Source organism: Salarias fasciatus, chromosome 16, assembly GCF_902148845.1.
Source record: "Salarias fasciatus chromosome 16, fSalaFa1.1, whole genome shotgun sequence".
Taxonomy (NCBI): domain Eukaryota; kingdom Metazoa; phylum Chordata; class Actinopteri; order Blenniiformes; family Blenniidae; genus Salarias; species Salarias fasciatus.
The window spans coordinates 21,380,213-21,399,089 of record NC_043760.1 but is presented as its reverse complement, the minus strand read 5'-3'; the positions used below and the strand labels follow the sequence as shown (position 1 = coordinate 21,399,089).

General features: G+C 44.5%; 1 protein-coding gene across 3 annotated transcripts in view; it reads left to right on the top strand.

Moving 5' to 3' along the window:
* The window catches only part of igf2bp2a (insulin-like growth factor 2 mRNA binding protein 2a), a 38,220-nt gene extending 23,752 nt beyond the window's left edge, over positions 1 to 14,468 (top strand). For 2 of the 3 annotated variants that reach the window (XM_030111134.1, XM_030111136.1), the window contains exons 3-16: positions 590 to 638; positions 2,064 to 2,115; positions 4,005 to 4,068; positions 4,223 to 4,513; positions 4,712 to 4,846; positions 7,403 to 7,525; positions 9,226 to 9,361; positions 10,633 to 10,770; positions 11,291 to 11,359; positions 12,066 to 12,188; positions 12,347 to 12,421; positions 12,507 to 12,638; positions 12,993 to 13,106; positions 13,977 to 14,468. In XM_030111134.1, coding sequence (XP_029966994.1) covers positions 590 to 638; positions 2,064 to 2,115; positions 4,005 to 4,068; positions 4,223 to 4,513; positions 4,712 to 4,846; positions 7,403 to 7,525; positions 9,226 to 9,361; positions 10,633 to 10,770; positions 11,291 to 11,359; positions 12,066 to 12,188; positions 12,347 to 12,421; positions 12,507 to 12,638; positions 12,993 to 13,106; positions 13,977 to 14,075 — 1,600 coding nt within the window. In that variant the 3' untranslated portion in view covers positions 14,076 to 14,468. The remainder of the gene's footprint in view (positions 1 to 589; positions 639 to 2,063; positions 2,116 to 4,004; positions 4,069 to 4,222; positions 4,514 to 4,711; positions 4,847 to 7,402; positions 7,526 to 9,225; positions 9,362 to 10,632; positions 10,771 to 11,290; positions 11,360 to 12,065; positions 12,189 to 12,346; positions 12,422 to 12,506; positions 12,639 to 12,992; positions 13,107 to 13,976) is intronic. The other variant, XM_030111135.1, reaches the window with a different exon arrangement.
* The last annotated feature ends 4,409 nt before the right edge of the window (positions 14,469 to 18,877 follow it).

The window sequence follows — 18,877 nt, the reverse complement described above, 5'->3', positions numbered from 1 at the left end:
TCTCATGATTGAGATGCATCTGATTGAGCTCAGACATGCTTCTGAAGTTCATTTCTGAATTAATGGGGGCACGGCGGCGAGGCCTCCTCATCAGCGGCGAGCTCTCATTGCACAGATGAACTCTCTCACATTAATGCAGTTGTTAACAGCTTGCGGTCACCGGCGGTTTGTGCGGCTTTGCCGTTGGAGCCGACACACTGGCTGGAGGCAGTGATGCGGAAGCCCTCGATCCCAGAGCCAGCGGGCGCAGAGGGAGCCCGTCTCTGGCTCGGCCACTGATACACTCTGATAAAGAACTAATGACTGATATGCTTTGATTTAGAACTGATGGTTAAAGCTCGGCTGTCGTTTTCACAGTTCCATGTTTATTATCACTCAGGGTCATCTTGAGTTCACTGGTGTCAATGCTTTTCTCACATAATCCATTTAGCGATCGATCAGTCCCAGGATTATCAATGTCATATATCCATAACAATCATGTATTGTGTATGGTGTGTGTCAGTGTTTGTGTGTGTGTGTGTGTGTGTGTGTGTGGATGTGTGTGGTTCAGGTCTGTTAAATCCACTCTGTCTGTGTCTCATCTCTACAGGTGTCGGAAGATCCAGATCCGGAACATTCCCCCTCATCTACAGTGGGAGGTCAGTTGTTTGTGTGTGTGTGTGTGTGTGTGTGTGTGTGTGTGTGTGTGTGTGTGTGTGTGTGTGTGTGTGTGTGTGTATGGGACAGTGATGCCCAGTTGAACAGCACCAGGTGGTACTTAAACCAGTTTCCGGACAATGACTCACCAGGACTTAGTGACCAGCAGACTGTAGCCTTAAGAGTGTGTGTCAGTGTGTGTGTGTGTCTGCTTGCATGCGCTACAGAGGTACAGCATGTGCTACATCTTTCCCTCTTACTTTCTATTTTCTCCTTTTTTATTTAATTTGCAATACAATATGACCGAACATGCATTATGACACTTTTAAGGAAAAGTCTTCTGAGTTAAACTTCAGCGGTTAAACGCCAAAACACTCTCCTGTAAACACACAGACGACGGTGCTGCTTCAAGTTGTAGCATTTCACCGCCGCTTTCCTCTGCGTCCTTCTGAGCTCAGATAAGACGTTTCATCCAGTTACGTATTCAACGCTCACACAGCCTCTCGTCTCACGGCTGACAAACAAGAGGAGAAATGTATTTTGACAAAACACTGAAGTATTTTGTCAGACTTTCAAGTCACATTAAACCACATACACATTAAAAATAGTAGCAGGATGGACGACAAGTGGATAAAAGGTTAACTTTGACTCTATGTTCTTCATGGAAAACTCTTGACCATAATGCTCTGTGATCTGTCCAAAACCTCTGAATCCCAGTGAACAACCATTCTTCAGTGGACGGCAGACGTCGAGCCGAACCAGATCAGTGTTTGTTTTTTTACAGCCGGAATCATAGTTATACTTTTCAGTGACAAATATCAAATAGTGTGAATTGGCCAGGAAACAACACTCATTATCGAAGTTCATGTGTATTAGCTTGCGACCGGATGCTTCTCAGCCTTTGTAATTAAATAGACGTCTTTATTTCTCTTCCTATAAACAGCTGAATGACTAATTCCTCGGTTGCACAAGTGTTGCACTCAGTTGTAACTCCAAAAAAATGCAGAAATAGAAATGTTCTTAAGGCTGAGCCTTCTTAAAATATGTTTCTTGAGCGTGGCATGATACGGGAATGCCCCTGACTTCAAGTCTGCTCCACTGCCAGTGTTATCTGATTTATTCTGAGCTGTCACCCCTACTAGTTCTGTCAGAATATACACCCAGATCATAGTTTCTCCGTCGTCTCTCTCTCTCTCTCGGATATCTAAGCAAAAGAATTGATTTTTTTTTTGCATAAAAGTTCAATATTGAAGTTCATTTTGATGGTGAAGTATAATTATTTATTTTTTTAACCAAATGATAAAGTTACGTCCCAGGCTTTTATTCCTGTAGAAGTTGTGGTTTCAGAACAGGACTGGATTTGATGATTCTTTTTCGTCCGTGTCTTTTGGTCACGTCTCAAACGGACTTTCTCCTCTGTCCCTCAGGTGTTGGACGGCCTTCTTGCTCAGTATGGTACTGTAGAAAACGTGGAACAAGGTACAGAACCTCTCTCTCTCTCTCTCTCTCTCTCTCCCCCTCGCCGTTTTCTGCACGTCACCGTCACGTGGCGCCGGCTGTTCAATGCACATGTGTCCATTTAGTACACAGACCTCCCAGTGAGTCAGGTCTCCTCCAGCGGAGTCACTTCCTCGCCGTCCCACACAGCCGTCGTCTAAACATCCCACATCTCTGCATACGAATGAGCCTCCATCGTCTGTTTGCACGTGTGTTATGAGCTTGTCCCGAGGAGGCCGGCGTCTGAATTGCATTCGGCCTCTGTCGTACGCGCCGTGCACTTCCAACCGGTCCCGCAGACTGAAGTGGGCAGACATGACAGAGGAATGTAGGAACGTGTCCATGTGTGTTTCCGGCTGTGTGTGTTTATATGTGATGCCACTCCTCGGTGGAGGTTCGTCGCGGTGAAGGAGGAGGATGTTGTAGGCGCCTGTGGTGAAGCTTTAGCACCGTTTGATGGTGTCCCTTCAAACTTTTTTGCTGGGAGAAAGAAAAAAAAAATACACACATAACTTGAAACACAAGCACCGTGCCTCGCTTCATGGATCAAACTGCCGCCCGCTGCTGTCATGACAGGCGCTAACAGAGAGAAACCCGGCAGAGAAATGACTCCACTCGGGGTGAGGTTTTGGAGACGTCCCCTGCTCCCGTGTGGCACGATGAGGGCTGCTGGTGGCGGGACGGGGCGGGGCGGGGCAGAGCGGGGCAGATCGAGGCTGCGAGCGCTGCTGTCGGGCAGCGAGCCAGGTCCTGCCTACTCACCCCTCTCTCAGCCAGCTGGGGGCTCCCGCTCAGGTTTAACTCTTCCACACCTGCTGTCTGCTGAGCGTCAGCAGGTGTAGAACTTTTCCTTTTCATTCATCTCACCGATCCTGTTTTTGAGTCACAGTGAAGAAAGTTCACGTTACCATTAATGTGATATTGGCCGAGTCTCTGGTTCCTCCTGACTCACTCGTACCGTCAGTTGTTTGTGATTAACTTGTCAATTGTTGCAACAACGTTTATTTTCAAGTTCATAAAGATATTTAAAGTATTGACTGCAACCATCTTTTTCTGTAAGTTTTGGCACGTGTTCTCATAACCTTTTAGAAACACCTTATTTTGACATTTACATTTTTTTTACAGCACTGTTGGAAAAGCCATTTCATTATTGATCCAAGGTTAAGTTATTCATTGTGCATAGATACCCGAAGCTCTGCCATGATCTTATTGTTACCAGTAAGTTCAGTATTGCAGACAAACAAATTGTGTACTTTGTTTTCATGCTCGGCTTGTCAGTATATTCCTCCAGTCACATGGAGCCTCGCTGCCTCAGAGACCGTCCCGCTCATTAGACGTGAGCGTCTGAAGTCGCAGAATGTGGAAAAACAAACCAAAAACAAAACCCTGTCACATGTGGTGTGAATTAGGGGCAAGAGAGAGGGTTGTGTGTTTTAGAAGAACTTTATCATACACTTCATTGTTTCTATTTATTTCAAAGCTGACCACACATCGGCGCAGAACTGTAAATTTCTCCTCCTCCTGTGAGGCGTCACACTCTATCAGAGATTACTCACTTTGTTTAGGCCGCCGTGTCAGACCCAAACTTGTTGTTGTGCAGCCGGCAGAGACGCTATTGTGATAAGCAGCTCCCGTTCGTGGAGGAAGCGGCACGTTTTGGACGGGAGCCAGTGTGGCGACGGCTGTAATGGATTCACTCAGACAAGTGGCTCTCTGGGTCACTACGGGAACCTGGACACGCGTCTGACTCACATACGACGGAAACAAACACCTGCTGTGTGCATGTGTGACTGTGACTAAACCCTCTTTCACCGGCGTCTCACGTTTTTCTCTTTTTTTTCCTCTCTCTCTCTCTCTCTCTGCTTTTGCAGTGAACACTGACACTGAAACAGCAGTGGTGAATGTTACGTACGCAACCAAGGAGGAAGCTAAAGCGTAAGCAGCTCAGACAATAACAGTGATCAAGAAACAACACAAGCTGATTTAAATCATCTGTTCCCAATAGATTCATATACAAAACATCTGAAGCTGTTAGTCAGGCGTTTCTATTCACGGATCTCTTCTCTCTCTCTTTTTTTTGGCCGCTCAGAGCCTTTGACAAGTTGACAGGACACCAGTTTGACGACTACTGCTTCACTGTGTCTTATATGATGGACACGGACGCTGCTCCGCCCGTCCAGACGCCCCGGACGCGGCGCGGGGGCCGATCTTCCCGGGACCAGGGCGGCTGCCTGTCCAGGGGGTCGGGGGGCTTCGGCTCGCCCCACCCCAGACAGCTCGACTTCCCCCTGCGCATACTGGCGCCCACTCAGTTCGTGGGAGCCATCATCGGCAAGGAAGGCCTCACCATCAAGAACGTCACCAAGCAGACGCAGTCCAAGTGAGATTCTCCCGCTTTACGGCTGGCTTTTAGATCACTCTGTGATCTTTTCTTACATTTAAATTTTGCCTCTCCATCATATTGTATAAAATCCAGCTGACTGGGACATGAAGAAAAAATGTTTGTTTGCGTGATCCTTAACCGTTTTGTCAATCTTCACCTTTAATCATTATCTGCTGCATTCTGCGTGTGTCTCAGGGTGGATATCCATCGGAAGGAAAATGCCGGCGCAGCAGAAAAACCGATCAGCATCCACTCGACGCCGGAGGGCTGCTCCGCCGCCTGCCGCATGATCCTGGACATCATGCACAAGGAGGCCAACGAGACCAACGTGTGAGTCTCCCCGGCTTCGCCGCAGACATGTAAACAAGCAGAAACGCACCGCCGGCAGATTAACCATAACGTCTGCAGGGCTATAATCTCATCCTTTAACCTGCCTGCACACCTTTTAATCTCACTGTGCATTCTCCGGGCCCGGGCCACTATCGCGGTGAACGCGGCGCGTACGGCGCGCGCACGCAGCCGCACACGTGACCGCAGCTTAGCTTTTAAGAAACCAGGCCAACGTCTCTAATTGGGCTTGACACTTTTAACGAGACACTGCACTTTTTTAACCTTGCGGAGCTTCTGCACGGTTTGATTTTAAGTTTTAATGCAAAATATTTGAAGATATTTACATGTGTGAATTTTCATTTCTTGATTTTCAGTTGAATTTTGAATATAAATATTCAGAAGAAAAACATTTCTTTCACCTGTTCAGCTCCTGCCTCATGCTGGTCAGCACAGCTCTGTTCAATTTCCTGTTTTTAACTTTGAATCAAACTAAAAAAAACAATCATACTGTACATTTCTTGTTGAGTGTTAAATGTTGCATCTAATATGCAGTGAATATTTGTTTATTTACAGTGAATATTTGTCAGTATTTTGCTCCTGTAGTGTTGCAGCTGAAGCGATTTGGCACACACACTCCTCATAACCTTAAGTCTAAAAGGGTTTATGATACTTTTAAACTCCATAAAGTCGTTTTCGTGGCCTCTGGACCTCCACGGCTTAACTAACGCGGTGATATTGAATAACTGCCAGGAACTGAAAGCAAAAGTTATCCTGTAAAAAGGGGGCAGAAACGGTCTCTAAATGCACAGTTTTTACCTTTTCAGCAGACTTTAGTCAAAGTCCATCTGGCAGTAAAAGGGTCATAATTTACTGTGGTGTGTTTTAATCAGTGCACTTCACAATTTCTTGGAAATGTCTTTTTTTTTTTTTTTTTTTTTTTTTGCTTTACCTTTGGACAGCATCAGTCTAGCATTTTCTGTTTTGTTTTCTGCTCAGTGCGTGCTGTAAATTAATATTTAACTATATTCCCATAAAAGGAATTAAAATCCTCTCATAGATTTCTTGGCAGAAAAGCCTTGAGTCGGTCAGTTGTTGTGATTTGTTTCAATCTTGTGCTCTCAAAAGTTTAAAAAAAAATTGCATCCACACTTCTCTGCACCTGAGTTATGATCCTGGCGAGACGCCACGGCAGCATCCCAGAATATTTTCCTAAATAAAACATTCAGTCAAGGCCAGATCGCTGGACTTGGACCTCAGGTGTACATTTCTTCCATCTTAACATACGTCGCCCTCAGCTGATCCTCCCTGTCGGCGCTGAGTGTGTGAGCCCCCGGCGTCTGGACACCTTCCCCTACATCTCACCACAGCTTTAATCCGCGTTCGCAACCCTGCAATTGTCCTCCAGAGCAGAAATATAGATTACACCTGAATTACAGCCCTCCTGTTTCAGTAACCTGTGACCGTCTCCGGCGCGGTAACTACGCCTTTTAGTCTGGATGATTACAGAAGCACAGCGCAGTCATTCATTTACCTCCGTCAGATATTTAATTGTCATTCATTCTTTGTCTGCAGCCAAACTGCCACATGTCTTAACGTAGTTATTACTAATGGGTAATCTTGCCTCCTCTTCCCCAAGCGAATGTCAAAATAACACAAGCATCGCTTTTTTTTTTTTTACCCATCAGCACTCGCTCTCACAGTATTCTGTAAATGACGGAAAATTCATTCTATCAAATCATTGTATTTTGTACGCACTCGCTTTCCATTTCAGCCAAATTACACATTTCACACGCAGTGTGTTTTTCCTTGGAATACTGTTAAACTCAACAACCCGACGGCCAATATAAAGAATCACTGTTTTGGCTTCGAGCAAAATTGGAAGCACTGTACGATTTCTTTGTTTCATATGCATCTCAGGTTTGTTTGTTTTTTCAGTAGAGACCTGGAATGTGTTTCAGATTATACATACTGTAATATATGCACATATGCATTTCGAGAATTTCATTTAATTAAATATCTTATTGATCATGAAGAACAATGATTATCAAAATGAGAAAAAAGTATGATATTGGTTATAAAATTAAAACATTTTCCCAGAGAAACAATAAAAAAAAAAAAAATGTAATGTTTCATGACTGAACTTCAAACAGGCAGACAGAAAAGGTGTGTGTGGGATTCTGGATTGCATGAGTGGAGAGCAGGTGGAGGAGAAGCCATGTTTGGACGCGAGCACAATCCGAGGAAGAGCTTTATTGTCAATTTTTGCCTTTGTTCTTTCTTGGGTCCCGTGGTATTCGACGGAGGAAATATTGCCACGATCAGCACAGTTATGAGAGCTGCGGTGACTGACAAGCTGCCGGCTGTTGCCGAGCAACCCCTGTCCGCAAACCCAGTGCAACCAGTGCGTCTCGGGTTCGGACGGTCTGTCGGCGAACCGATCTGGTTGAGAAGTTGGATTCGATCACAGCCGCTGGCATTGAAACTCAGCGTCCCTCTCAGCCGAACGCTCCCCTCTGTCACTTTCTCCTCACCGCTGCTTCTCCGTGTCTCGTTCAGGATGGAGGACATCCCGCTCAAAATCCTGGCCAACAACAGCCTGGTGGGTCGCCTGATCGGCAAAGAGGGCCGCAATCTGAAGAAGATCGAGGAGGAGACAGGGGCCAAGATAATGATCTCCTCGTAAGTCTGCCGTGCCGTGGCGCCTTTTTTACAGACATCTCGAGAGCTGCACTGACGAGGGAGTTTTCAAGCTTTTTTTTTTGGTGTGACTGTGGCACAAAAGCAGTTAAAAGCAGGATAATTTCAAAGATACAAACATTTTGATGACGACTAATTCCACCAATTAACAAATATCAGAGGGTAATTTCTGCTTTTTTCTTCGCTGCCACACCTTCCTTCCCGCGTTGCCATTAAGCTCCCAGCATGTGGCTTCACTTAACTGAGTTGTTAGAGAGCAAATGTGAGGAGTTGATTACAGCTCCTCCGCTCCAGAACATGATATTACAGAGGTGGTGATTACACCCCATTTAACGGGCCGTGCTCACCAACCTTCCTTCGTTTAGGGCTAATGAATTGCCCTGTCTCCGAGAGCTCCGAGGACCTAATGAGCCTTGAGAAAGAGACCGAGAGGTGATGGAAGTCCTTTTTTAAGAAATGCGAGCGCTACTTTCAGAGTGGATTTTTTTTTTTTTTCTTCTGCAGGATCTTTTATAGGGAATCCTCTGTGCTCAGCAGCAGAAATGTGGTTGTTCTGGCTTTTGAGGCCTTAACTTTTGTATGACTTCAAGGAGACATGGTTTAAGGAGGAATTACTTCTTGGATACATGCGATTCAGAGCGGCGTTTTCTCAGTGGTTCTCCTCACCGGCACACCTAGTTCTGCAGGTTTCAGTATTCAGGTCTCAGATGTTCAGCTTCCAGGACTCTTTAGCTCGATACAAAAAAAGCAGGAATCCATCACTGTCCTGATATTGACAATAACAGACCTGTACAAGGGTTTGCTCCACTAATTTCACCTGTAAAAGTTATTTTAATTCACATTCACGCCAACACCAGATCTTAGTTACACTGAGAAATCTGCAGTATATATCCACATTATGGTCTTAATAATTAATAATAGCCTGAAAACAATAGCATGAAAACCAACCATACATACACAAGTCTCAAAGTGAGTGCAACTGAAGCCAAGTGAGGAGGTTGTAGTGGTTTACTGTCAGTTATTAAAAGAAAGAAAAGAAAATCTATGAAAAGTTATTTGTTTCTTTATTACAACACCCATAGCCTCTAAACTAGAAAATAAAATGTCTGATATCTGGTAAAACAATAGGGAAAATCATTCGGTCATATGAAACATTGAAGTGTTTTTAGATGCTGTTTAATTTTTTTTTTTTTTACTTACAACCTAAAATTATTTAAAAATAAATGTAGAAATAGCTTGAAATATTTGATTTTATGTGTAATAAATTTAAAATATATATGGAATTTTTTTATTTGAAATAAACCATAGAGAGAAAGAACCTTTTCCATTGTATTTTATATTTTTAAAGACACACCTGTTCATTTAACTAAATGGAATTTGTGTCCTTCAGGGTGGGAAGTTTGGATTTCATTATAGTTCTTGTTTTTTTTTTTTTTTTGTATATACGAACATGCTATGTTGAAAACGTATTTTGCCGTACATTATGAGAAGCCTATTAACCGTGTTCAGTGGAGTCCAGACCCAGATATGTCCCTCTCTGCTGTTCCACTTTTTTTTTAATTTCTCATGAATCCTTACATAACCGACCTGCACCTCCTGAGCTAATACGTGAGCAGAATATGTTATTTTTTTTCAAATGCTGATGCATGTGCAGTGTTAATTGTGTGTGTAATTTCTGGCAGGTTAAACGAAGTTACCTATTGCAACCTTGAGAGGATCATCACAGTCATGGGGGACTTTGAGGCAATTTTAAAGGCCGAGGTGGAAATCACGAAGAAACTGAGGGAAGCCCACGAAAATGACATCGCTGCTTGCAACGTAAGCTTGAAGGTCGCCTCGCGGTTGTTTGTGTGTGTGCGTGGTTATGATCGTAAGATGACTCACACGGATTGACAGATGGACAGATGAACAATGGCGACGAGGTTTGAGACGCACCAGGCTTGTATCACCTTCCCGTTCAGTACATGCTGCCGCCAGAATTAGTAACCCCGGCTTGGTAAATGGATAACAGTAAACGATCGCCGAATTGCTCATCCGTGTGTCCAGCGTTTGAGCGCAGAGTGTGTTTGTGTGTATGTGTGTGTGTGTGTGTGTGTGTGCGCCTCTCTCTCTGCCTGTGACTCACACCCTTCCTCCCCGCTGTGTGTGTCTGTGTTCCCGCTGTAAGTCACTTGGTTTCCCAGCATCCATCTGATATCTGCAGGCCCGCTCTCTCACCCGGCTCCTCTTTCACACCGGCCCGGTGACTTCACCGGCGCCGCAGCCGCGAGAGGTCAACCTCCGCGGAAGGGAGATAGTGATGATACCGTACACCGCTCGCTGGCCCGCCGCACGTCAGACACACACAGACGAACGCTGATGAACCGAACGTGTTAACAGAGAAACGCCTGCTTCATGATGAGCAGCTGCAGGAGGACGGTGTTGGTCCTCTGTATCACTTCAACTGTTTTGTTTATTTATTTGTTTGAAGAAAAAAAAACCAGTAAGGTGTGATTGAACGCTTGGGCTGTTTGAGCCTCTGGGCACCTGTTGGGCTGAGAGAATCGGCTGCAGCGGCTGGTTGGGGCCATCTAGTGTGGCTCTGGGAATATTACACACAGCTTCCAGCCCCGAGGGCCACTTCCGGTGCTCACACCTCCCATTTCTGGCCTTCAGCCTGATCATATCAAAATATCTCAATTCCTGATTTTTTTTTTAATTTTGTTTTTTTTTTTTTTTACCCATCTTCAATTTCCTGTGCAGCAACAGAAATTTCATTAAAAAACACGCACACACAGAACTGTAGCAGAATAAGAAATAGCTGAAGCATCAGATTTGAATTTGACAAACTGTTTGCAGTCACGGTCCAGGGTGAACCCTGCCCTCACCTGTAGGCCGCTGGGTTCAGCTCCAGTGACTCGCAACCCTGAACAGGATAAACAGTAAAGAAGGAGGATGGATGAATATGAATAATATAAGAGCATAGTGTTCTCACTTCTGGGGTCAGAGTGCTAATTCGATTGTTTTTGCTCAGTGGAGGAAGTGCTTTGAAGACGTATCTGATGCACTGACGTCTCTCGGGACTGAAGCTTGGTCTCTCCTCTGCGCAGCAACAGGCCAACCTCATCCCGGGCTTGAACCTGAACGCTCTGGGCATCTTCAGCTCCGGGCTGCCCGTGCTGCCCCCCGCTGCTGGACCACGGTGCTCAGTCCCCCCTGTGGCATCGGCAGGATACAACCCATTCTTAGTAAGTACGCGCTGGTTACGCTGTCTCTGCACGCACCCGTAAAAGAGGTAAAAGGATTGTGATGCGTCTGTTGGAACGACGTTCCTCTGTTGTTTTTAACCACTTTATTTTAGCGATTCGTTTGCAGATTCCTTATAAAACCAGGTGCTCTTTGAAGCTCTTTAAAAAAAAACAAAAAAAAACAATGCAGTGTTGACTCAGGGCTTCCTGCAGGATGTTGTACACAAATTGAAAGAAGCAGAATTCCCCCCATCTTCTCCAGAGATGAGTCAGATTGTCTGTAAAACAAGGTCTCCAGTCATGGCCCGGCGAGGGCGAGCCAGAGTGGTGTGAGACAGTGTGTGAGAATGCATTTGCGTGCTCCGTGCTCAAGAAAGTCAGTGTGTGATTCACTGCGAGCCTACGCCGTGAAATTCCCCCTCATAAGAGTGCAGACACATGTGTCTTTTAGTGTGTGTGTGTGTGTGAGTGTGTGTGTTTACATGCCATCTGATCCGCCTGCTTGTCACTTGACTTTCAGAGTCACTCTCCACATCTCAGTGGCCTGTACGGGGTTTCTCCAGCAAGTGCCATCCCCTACCAGCTCTCAGTATGTTGCCTCAAATCTGCTCTACAGTCGGTGTTGCCTTGGTGATCAGAGACTTTTGAGTTCGTTTCTTTTTTTTTTTTGTGCTACTAGATAATTACTTGAATCCTTTTTTTTTTCTCTTGTTGTTGAAGAGCCATCACTTAAAATACAAGATCTCTTCCACTGAACTGAAAGTCTCAATCAGGAAGTGAGATAACATCTCCCCCCCGACACGGATCGTTAAAGGATAGAAGATAATAGAATTACAAATAATAGACCAATTCCTCAGCCCGTGTGCGCGCAGCGCAGTGAGTCGGGTATTCCTGTTTACCATCACCCAGTCACCAGAACACCACAAACATTCCTGGAAGGGAGCTTTTCGGCCCAGAGTTATCCCGTGGCTCGTAAAAATCCAGTTTCTAAACCTCAACTACACGAGTGTTACCATGCGAAGAAAAACAAAAACATTGGGCCGCCGTTACTTCTTATAGGAAATATTCCATTCAGCCGAGGCCAGAGCGCGATGTTTACCCAGAGAGAGAGAGAGAGAGAGAGAGAGAGAGAGAGAGAGAGAGAGAGAGAGAGCTCTGGAAGAGAGTTTCGCTTTAGCTCCGCTTGCATGTGGGTTTGACGCTTTCCGCCGCTCTTTAAGGCTCGTGAGATCGACGTTCCCGCCGCAGCCCGGAGTGAGTCCTCTTCATCTGCTCTGTTCTCGTCTTGTTTCCAGCACCAGGCTCCTGAACAGGAGGTCGCCTACCTCTTTATTCCAACTCAGGCCGTCGGAGCCCTGATCGGCAAGAAGGGACAGCACATCAAGCAGCTGGCCCAGTACGCCTCGGCCTCCATCAAGGTCAGTCTGTTAACGACTGGAGGAATTCAGATAATTCAGTTAGAGGCAGTTCATTTACTTTAATCTTGAATTGTAATAAATACAATTGAATTAGACTTCTCAGACAGTGGAAGGTTAGTAATGTTATTTTTTTGCTTTAACCCGTCTCTGCATGTCAGATCGCCCCTCCTGACAGCCCAGATGTCACTGAGAGGATGGTTATCATTACCGGAAGCGCCGAGTCTCAGTTTAAGGTACAGGCGCTCGTCTGTGTGAATTTGCATATTGAGCGTCTCCCAGTCTCTGCTCGCCTCACCCCTCCTCCTCGCCGCGTCGCAGGCCCAGGGCCGGATATTCGGGCTGCTGAAAGAGGAGAACTTCTTCTCGGCGAAGGAGGAGGTCAAGCTGGAGACGCACATCAAGGTTCCCTCGACTGCAGCCGGCAGGGTCATCGGTAAAGGGGGCAAGACGGTGAGTCGGCAGGTCGAATGGTTGAGTTTTCAAACTAGTCATTATTTCTTGTAAGGATAAAAAGTAAAAGATCCGTCACATTATCCAACTTCTTTGATGCCATATCTCCAATCTCTTTGCTATAAGTAGTAATTTTTATCCTTATTTCTTGTAAGGATAAAAAGTAAAAGATCCGTCACATTATCCAACTTCTTTGATGCCATATCTCCAATCTCTTTGCTATAAGTAGTAATTTTTCATTATTTATACAGTATTTTACCACAGTTTGTTACACAGGCAACAAGTGCACATGTCTGTTTTCTCACTGATGGTTGAAACTCAGAGTGAAACTGGGTCCTGTGGCGTTTGTTTCAGGTAAATGAGCTGCAGAACTTAACCAGCGCAGAGGTCATCGTACCGCGGGACCAAACACCAGACGAGAACGACGAGGTCTTCGTGAAAATCACTGGGCATTTCTTCGCCAGCCAGGTACACAGACCTGACCTCTGATTGATTCAGACGTGTCTGAGCTGCGACCGCTTCAGCAGCCATGCCGATTCAGAAATCTGTCCTGCTGTCATCTGAACGGGACACTCCTGCTCTGTAGTGCTGAGTGATTCTAAAAGGAGTGAGACAGTGCTGGTAAAACGTCTCGCCGCACATGTACATAAACCAGTAAAGAGGGTAATGAGATGCAGGTTTGTCTGTTTTGATCTCACTGTTTCTGTCAAGCTTGTTTTCACTAATTTGCTCTGAGTGATGCTGACCTTTAATATGTGAGGCGGCGAACAGTTCATTTTCCCAGATGTCAGCAGTTTGTTAAAAAAATATAATCACCAAAAGGAAGATCGTTCAAACAAATATCTGCTGCCACTCGTCCACATTGTCTCAATCTGGATTCCTCCGCTGATAGAGACGTCCTACAGCAGAGCGTGCTCTTTGCGGCGCCGCACAACAGGATGACCTTCACCGTGGGCAAATGCAGCTGTCAAAGCCCGGGCAGCGCCGAGGAATGTTTTCCTCTCTGTCAAAGACCCAATCATAACAGATCAGCGTCAGCTCAGTGCACCGTTTTACACCAAAAGACACCCGGGCTCCGAGTTCAGCACCTTGGTCTGTCAGCGCGGCGGTAATGCGCCGAGCGAACGCTTGCAGCTGTTTTATTTATGTGAAGGTGACTCCATGTCACGAAAGGATGTCCGAAGATATTTAAGTAGCATCTATAATCAGCGTCTCAGTCATCAGGCCGACGAGAAGCGAGACTACAGTGTAAGATTAAAGTCCATTTGCCAGGTTAACTGCTGCTCGATGTCTGTCACTGTTGTTGATTTCACTGCGATTGCCCGATGTCTCCCACAGACTGCGCAGAGGAAGATCCGGGAGATCATCCAGCAGGTCAAACAGCAGGAACAGAAGCACCAGCAGAGCGCCTCCGCGTCCCCGCACCACTCCAAGTGACCTATAGCGAAGGCGGCTCCAGTGGGCAACCAGCCAATGAATGTAGCCCTCCCGAAACGGACAGAGACCTACCCAGACTTAAGTCCGAGGCCGAGGGGGGACGCGCAGGGCCGACCAGCAGCGCCGGGATCAAAAAAAAAACAAAAAAACAAAAAAAAAACCAAAGAACTTCGCCAGGGGGAGAGACGAGTGAGAGCCAAAGGCTGAGGGCATCGTGTGCACTGCCAGCCCCGCGAGAGCAGACGGAGCGAGACAAACTGCGTACTGACACAATTAAACAACAAAAAGACCAAAAAAAAAAAGTAAAATTGAGAAGAAAGATGGAAATTCGGGAACTGTTTTCTTCAGTTTAAAAAAAAAGACAGAAGGTAAAAGAGGAAATAGTGTGTCGCCCTGCATAACGTTATCTCTTTAGTTGGACTAACATAGGCCTAACAACCAGATAAAGCAAACTCTATTAACACCAGTATATCAGAGGCATTGCGATTGATATTTTTGGGTTTAGAAGGAGAGCGAGTGACAATGGACATCTTCTCCCACGAGTGTTTGACATATTTAGATTGTGGGATTAAACGTCCTTAGCAGTATTAATACCGAGTAGATACAGAGTAGAGATGTATATGACACACACCGAGAGTATGCACTGTTATTTTTCTATCAAAGCGACAGTTTGACGGTGTAGTTCTTCGCCTGTTCCAGAGGTCGACTGGGCCGAGACGGCCACCGGAAGCAGTTCCCGTTGTCTGTTCCCACTTTAGACCACTGAAATCAAAGAAATGCCCTCAAAAAGTAAAATTCGTTAGACGGAGTCTTTGTGACAAGCCTGTGTGTGTGCCAACACAAAAGATAACGCCCCTTCCCAACGTCTCTCACCATTCATATCGAATGCTACTCTTTTTCTTTAATTGTTTCTTCTTTTTTTTTTTCCCTGCTGTCTTCTGCTTCACTGTCTCATCATTATCTTTCATTTGGCATCATGTTTTCTCTTCAGAATTAGAAACACAGCGTTTCATAGCCTTTTAACGTTGAACTGACAGCCACTTTTGCTCAAGAGAGGTTAAATGCAACAAAGTTATGCTTTTTTTTTTTTCTTGTCACCAGTGTCACTTTCCCCTGATGTACCGGAGACATTTTATACACATGATTGTTGTCCTGATGTAAAACAAGAAGCTAGAGAAAGAAAAAAAAACCCACACACATACACACAAACACACGCACACACACACACACACACATAAATCGAAGAGTGTCTCTGAATCAATGATGAGAGGAAAGACTGACATCTTTCAAAGGGTTCTGCTGGTGAGCGGGCAGCCAGCTGTTAGTGAATGTGCAGCGCCGCCTGCTCGGCCTTATGAGGGCCCGACGAGGGGACAGGGTTCGGGGGGGGGGGGGGATGGTGCTGAATCAAGGTGCGCGTCGTGGCAGTGAAATGTGTTCGGGGTGGGGTTTGATCAGGGTTGGGATTGTTTTTTTTTCTTTCCTTTTTTTTTTTTTTTTTTTTTTTTTCAAAGGGTGGCACTGTATGATCTGTGGTACACACACAACCGCAAAAAAAAAACGTGACCGCAGCGGCGTTTGGCTTTAACCCCTCTCTTCGTCAGGGAGCTTTCTAAAAATGGCATGACAGCTGTGAATGTACGATATGCAGCCTTTTTAGAAAAAAAAAAAAAAACAGAAGAAAAAAAAAATATCACCCTGCCGTGTCCAGCGGGCCGGGCCAGCGACACACAGATTGTCATCTTCACAGTTCCTCTTTTCCTTTATTTTTTTTATTTTTTATTTTTTTTTTGGTTATGGATTGATTTCGGCTGACCGCTCTGCGGGCCGCTGGACATGCAGGTCCTGGTGTCCCTTTGTGCTTTACTTTGGAGACCATGGAAGCTTGTTGCCTTATTTTATCACCTTTCAGACCCATCACCCATCAGCTTCATCTTCCAGACACAAGGTTATTGCCAATACGCACAGCTTCCATCGTGTGTGTATGCGTTTGTGTGTGTGTGTGTGGTAGCGTGTGTGCTTGCGTGTGCGTGCGAATGTGTGTGTGTGTGTGTGTGTGTGTATATATATATAAAAAGAGAGAGTAATATTTATGAATCTATTTTTTCCTATTTTGTGATGAGAGCTATTGATAAGAAACAAAAGAGAAAAACAAAGTCCTTTTCTTTTTTTCCTCAGTGGGACACTGCCATATTATTTTGAAGGGAAGTGTTTATTTTCTTGACAAAACTAGACTATGAATAATGATTATGATAACAATAATAATAATTAAAAAGAAAAAAAAACAAACAAGAAAACCCTGAAAAAAATAGGAGAACAGTAAAGTGAACCATCGCGTTAACTTTGGTCAGGATGTGAACAGTGCGCATGTCAGTATTGTGATCTACCTCAGGCTTCAGGGTACCTCAGTCCAATCTTTCATTTCCCCTTTTTTTCCACATTTTGTATTGCCTTGTTAACTGATCATTTTGAGCGTTTTTAATTTTTATTTTTTAATGAAAAAAAAAAAAAGTTAGAAAAGAAGACAAGATCCACAGTAATCTCGACACTCTTCAGGTCCAGCTGACGAGCGAAACCCTGTTGGACTCAACGCCATACGACCTCTTAATGATACGAATCTAAAGGATTTTATGAGTTGATTTTTTTTTTTTTTTTTTTTGCTAGAAAGGAATGAGGAGCAGGATCTAAGGGGTACATTGCACGCCCGACGTGGTTCTGAATGTGGATGCTGTGTACTGATTTCACCTGCGAAGAAAGACGAAAAAAAAATACAATTCAGTTACTATGAGTCGAAACTAACCAACTGTACCTCCTGTTTTTCCCAACTGTACCTCCAGGTTTTTTGAAACTTAAAAAAAAAAAAAAAATAGAGAAAAAAAGGAAAAAAAAAACAACAACAACAAAACCTATGAAGTTTATTCACTTATGGAGAAAAAAAAGAGATTTTTTTAACAACCCAACTCAATCTTACCAGCTCTATTTGATAACAACATAACTCTGGGGTTGATTTAGAAGCAAACACGAAGCTGCAAAAATACACTGACAGGACTCTTGAACGTGGTGTACAACCGTTACTTAGTCTTCTGTGTAGAATGTAGAGCAACTCTAGTCGTCGAAGCGTCACTGTGTACGACGGGATAACTGTATATCTGTAAACATGTACAATAGAGTCACACATAAATGTATCGTTTTCTGTCTCGCTAGAACACTCGCCGGTCTGCAACCTGCAGTTTTTTGTTTTTTTTTTTTTTTTGTTTTAAGAGGCGGCCAGAGAAGCCGAGAGCTTCCCCTCAGACCGACCTCTGAACGGTTTTCTCGTCATTCTGCCGAATTTCTTTCTTTCTTTTTTTTTTTTTTTTATTTGTCGTTGTTGTGCTGTACATTTCAGAATTACCTCTCTGAATCCAAGGCTGATTTTAGTTAGTAAAACCAACGTAGGGGCAAAAGAAAAGAAAAAAGATTTTAAATAAATGACAGTTAGAGTGAAACTTAGCGTTCGTCTTTGGACTTTTTTTTTTTTTTTTTTTTACATTATGGAGGGCAGACTTTTGTCATCAGATGAGGCGGATCTTTTTTTGTTTTTCGTCCCAGTGAACACAGACTAGCAGTGCTAAAACAGAAAGGTCTATCAAACTCACACAATGCCTGAGGCCGCCGCAGCGCGCCTCCCCACAGCCGGTACAGTACCTCATTCTGATGACGACCCCGTTCCCTTCCCCTGACCTTTAACCCCTCGCCGATGCAGTACAGCGTTTTTTTTTCACTCTGCATAGAATATTCAGCTTTCTCACTGTAGCACTGGATATCGCAGTTTTTTGAAGTTGAGGCTCTTCTCGACTCTTTGACCTTTAACCTCTGCCCCTCTGGTGTTTCCGGCTCTCTCTCTGCAAGCGCGGGTTTCCCTTTTAGCTGGTTTGTTTGTTTTTTTTTAGGTGTGGTGTGGCGAGGAGAGCGCCCTGGCCGTTGAGACGAAACCTGTCAGGATGATAGTAACCTTTTCTTTTGCTTCCAAGGATTGTTGTTTCTAGATTTTGTGGGGTGTTGCTAGGCATTAATTTTCAGTACCAGGAAGCCACAGTTACACACATCGCTGAGGGTGTACAGTGTTGTTAGTCATATCACAGTGGTTGAATAGCTTAGGCTTTATTTTGTTTTTCTGTTGAATCTGGCTTTCTCGTCATTTACACTGATTAAAATAATGTAGTCTGGAATCGTAGCTGGGATTTTTTTTTTTTTTTTTTTTTTAAATATTCATTCCTGTTAGATCACTACCAATAATATACTAGCTGTTTTTGATTTTGAACAGATTTGGGAGATGGGATGGAAAAAAAAAAAAAAAAAAAAAAGGTAAAAATTAAGATGTGCCTGTTGGACGAGCAGCAGAATGACGGACCGAGTGAGCGGGCGTGAAAATCAAATGAGAAAACTCCGTTCTGCCCTTTTGGACTGAGCACAACAGAGGGGCATTCAACACCATCCAGAGCTGTGGATCCGGTGATGAAGGATTTAACTCTGGTCAGATCTGTGCAGCAGAACCGTGGCAATGTTTTTTTTTTTTTTTTTTTTTTTCTTCGTCCGATCTCTAATTGCGAAGCATTGCAAATTCGATCCAGTATGTACTACACTTCATATAGCACTAGACTTTTAAATAGTGGTTTTTACCTGGATCCATTTCTTCTTGACTGCATTTCACTATTTGGGAGATTCCTTTTGTTTCCTCGGCCGGTTACAACCCTCACGTCCTACATTTCCCACAAGGCCAAAAGGTCCCAAAACACCTCAAGGTAACTGGTGGCTGTGCG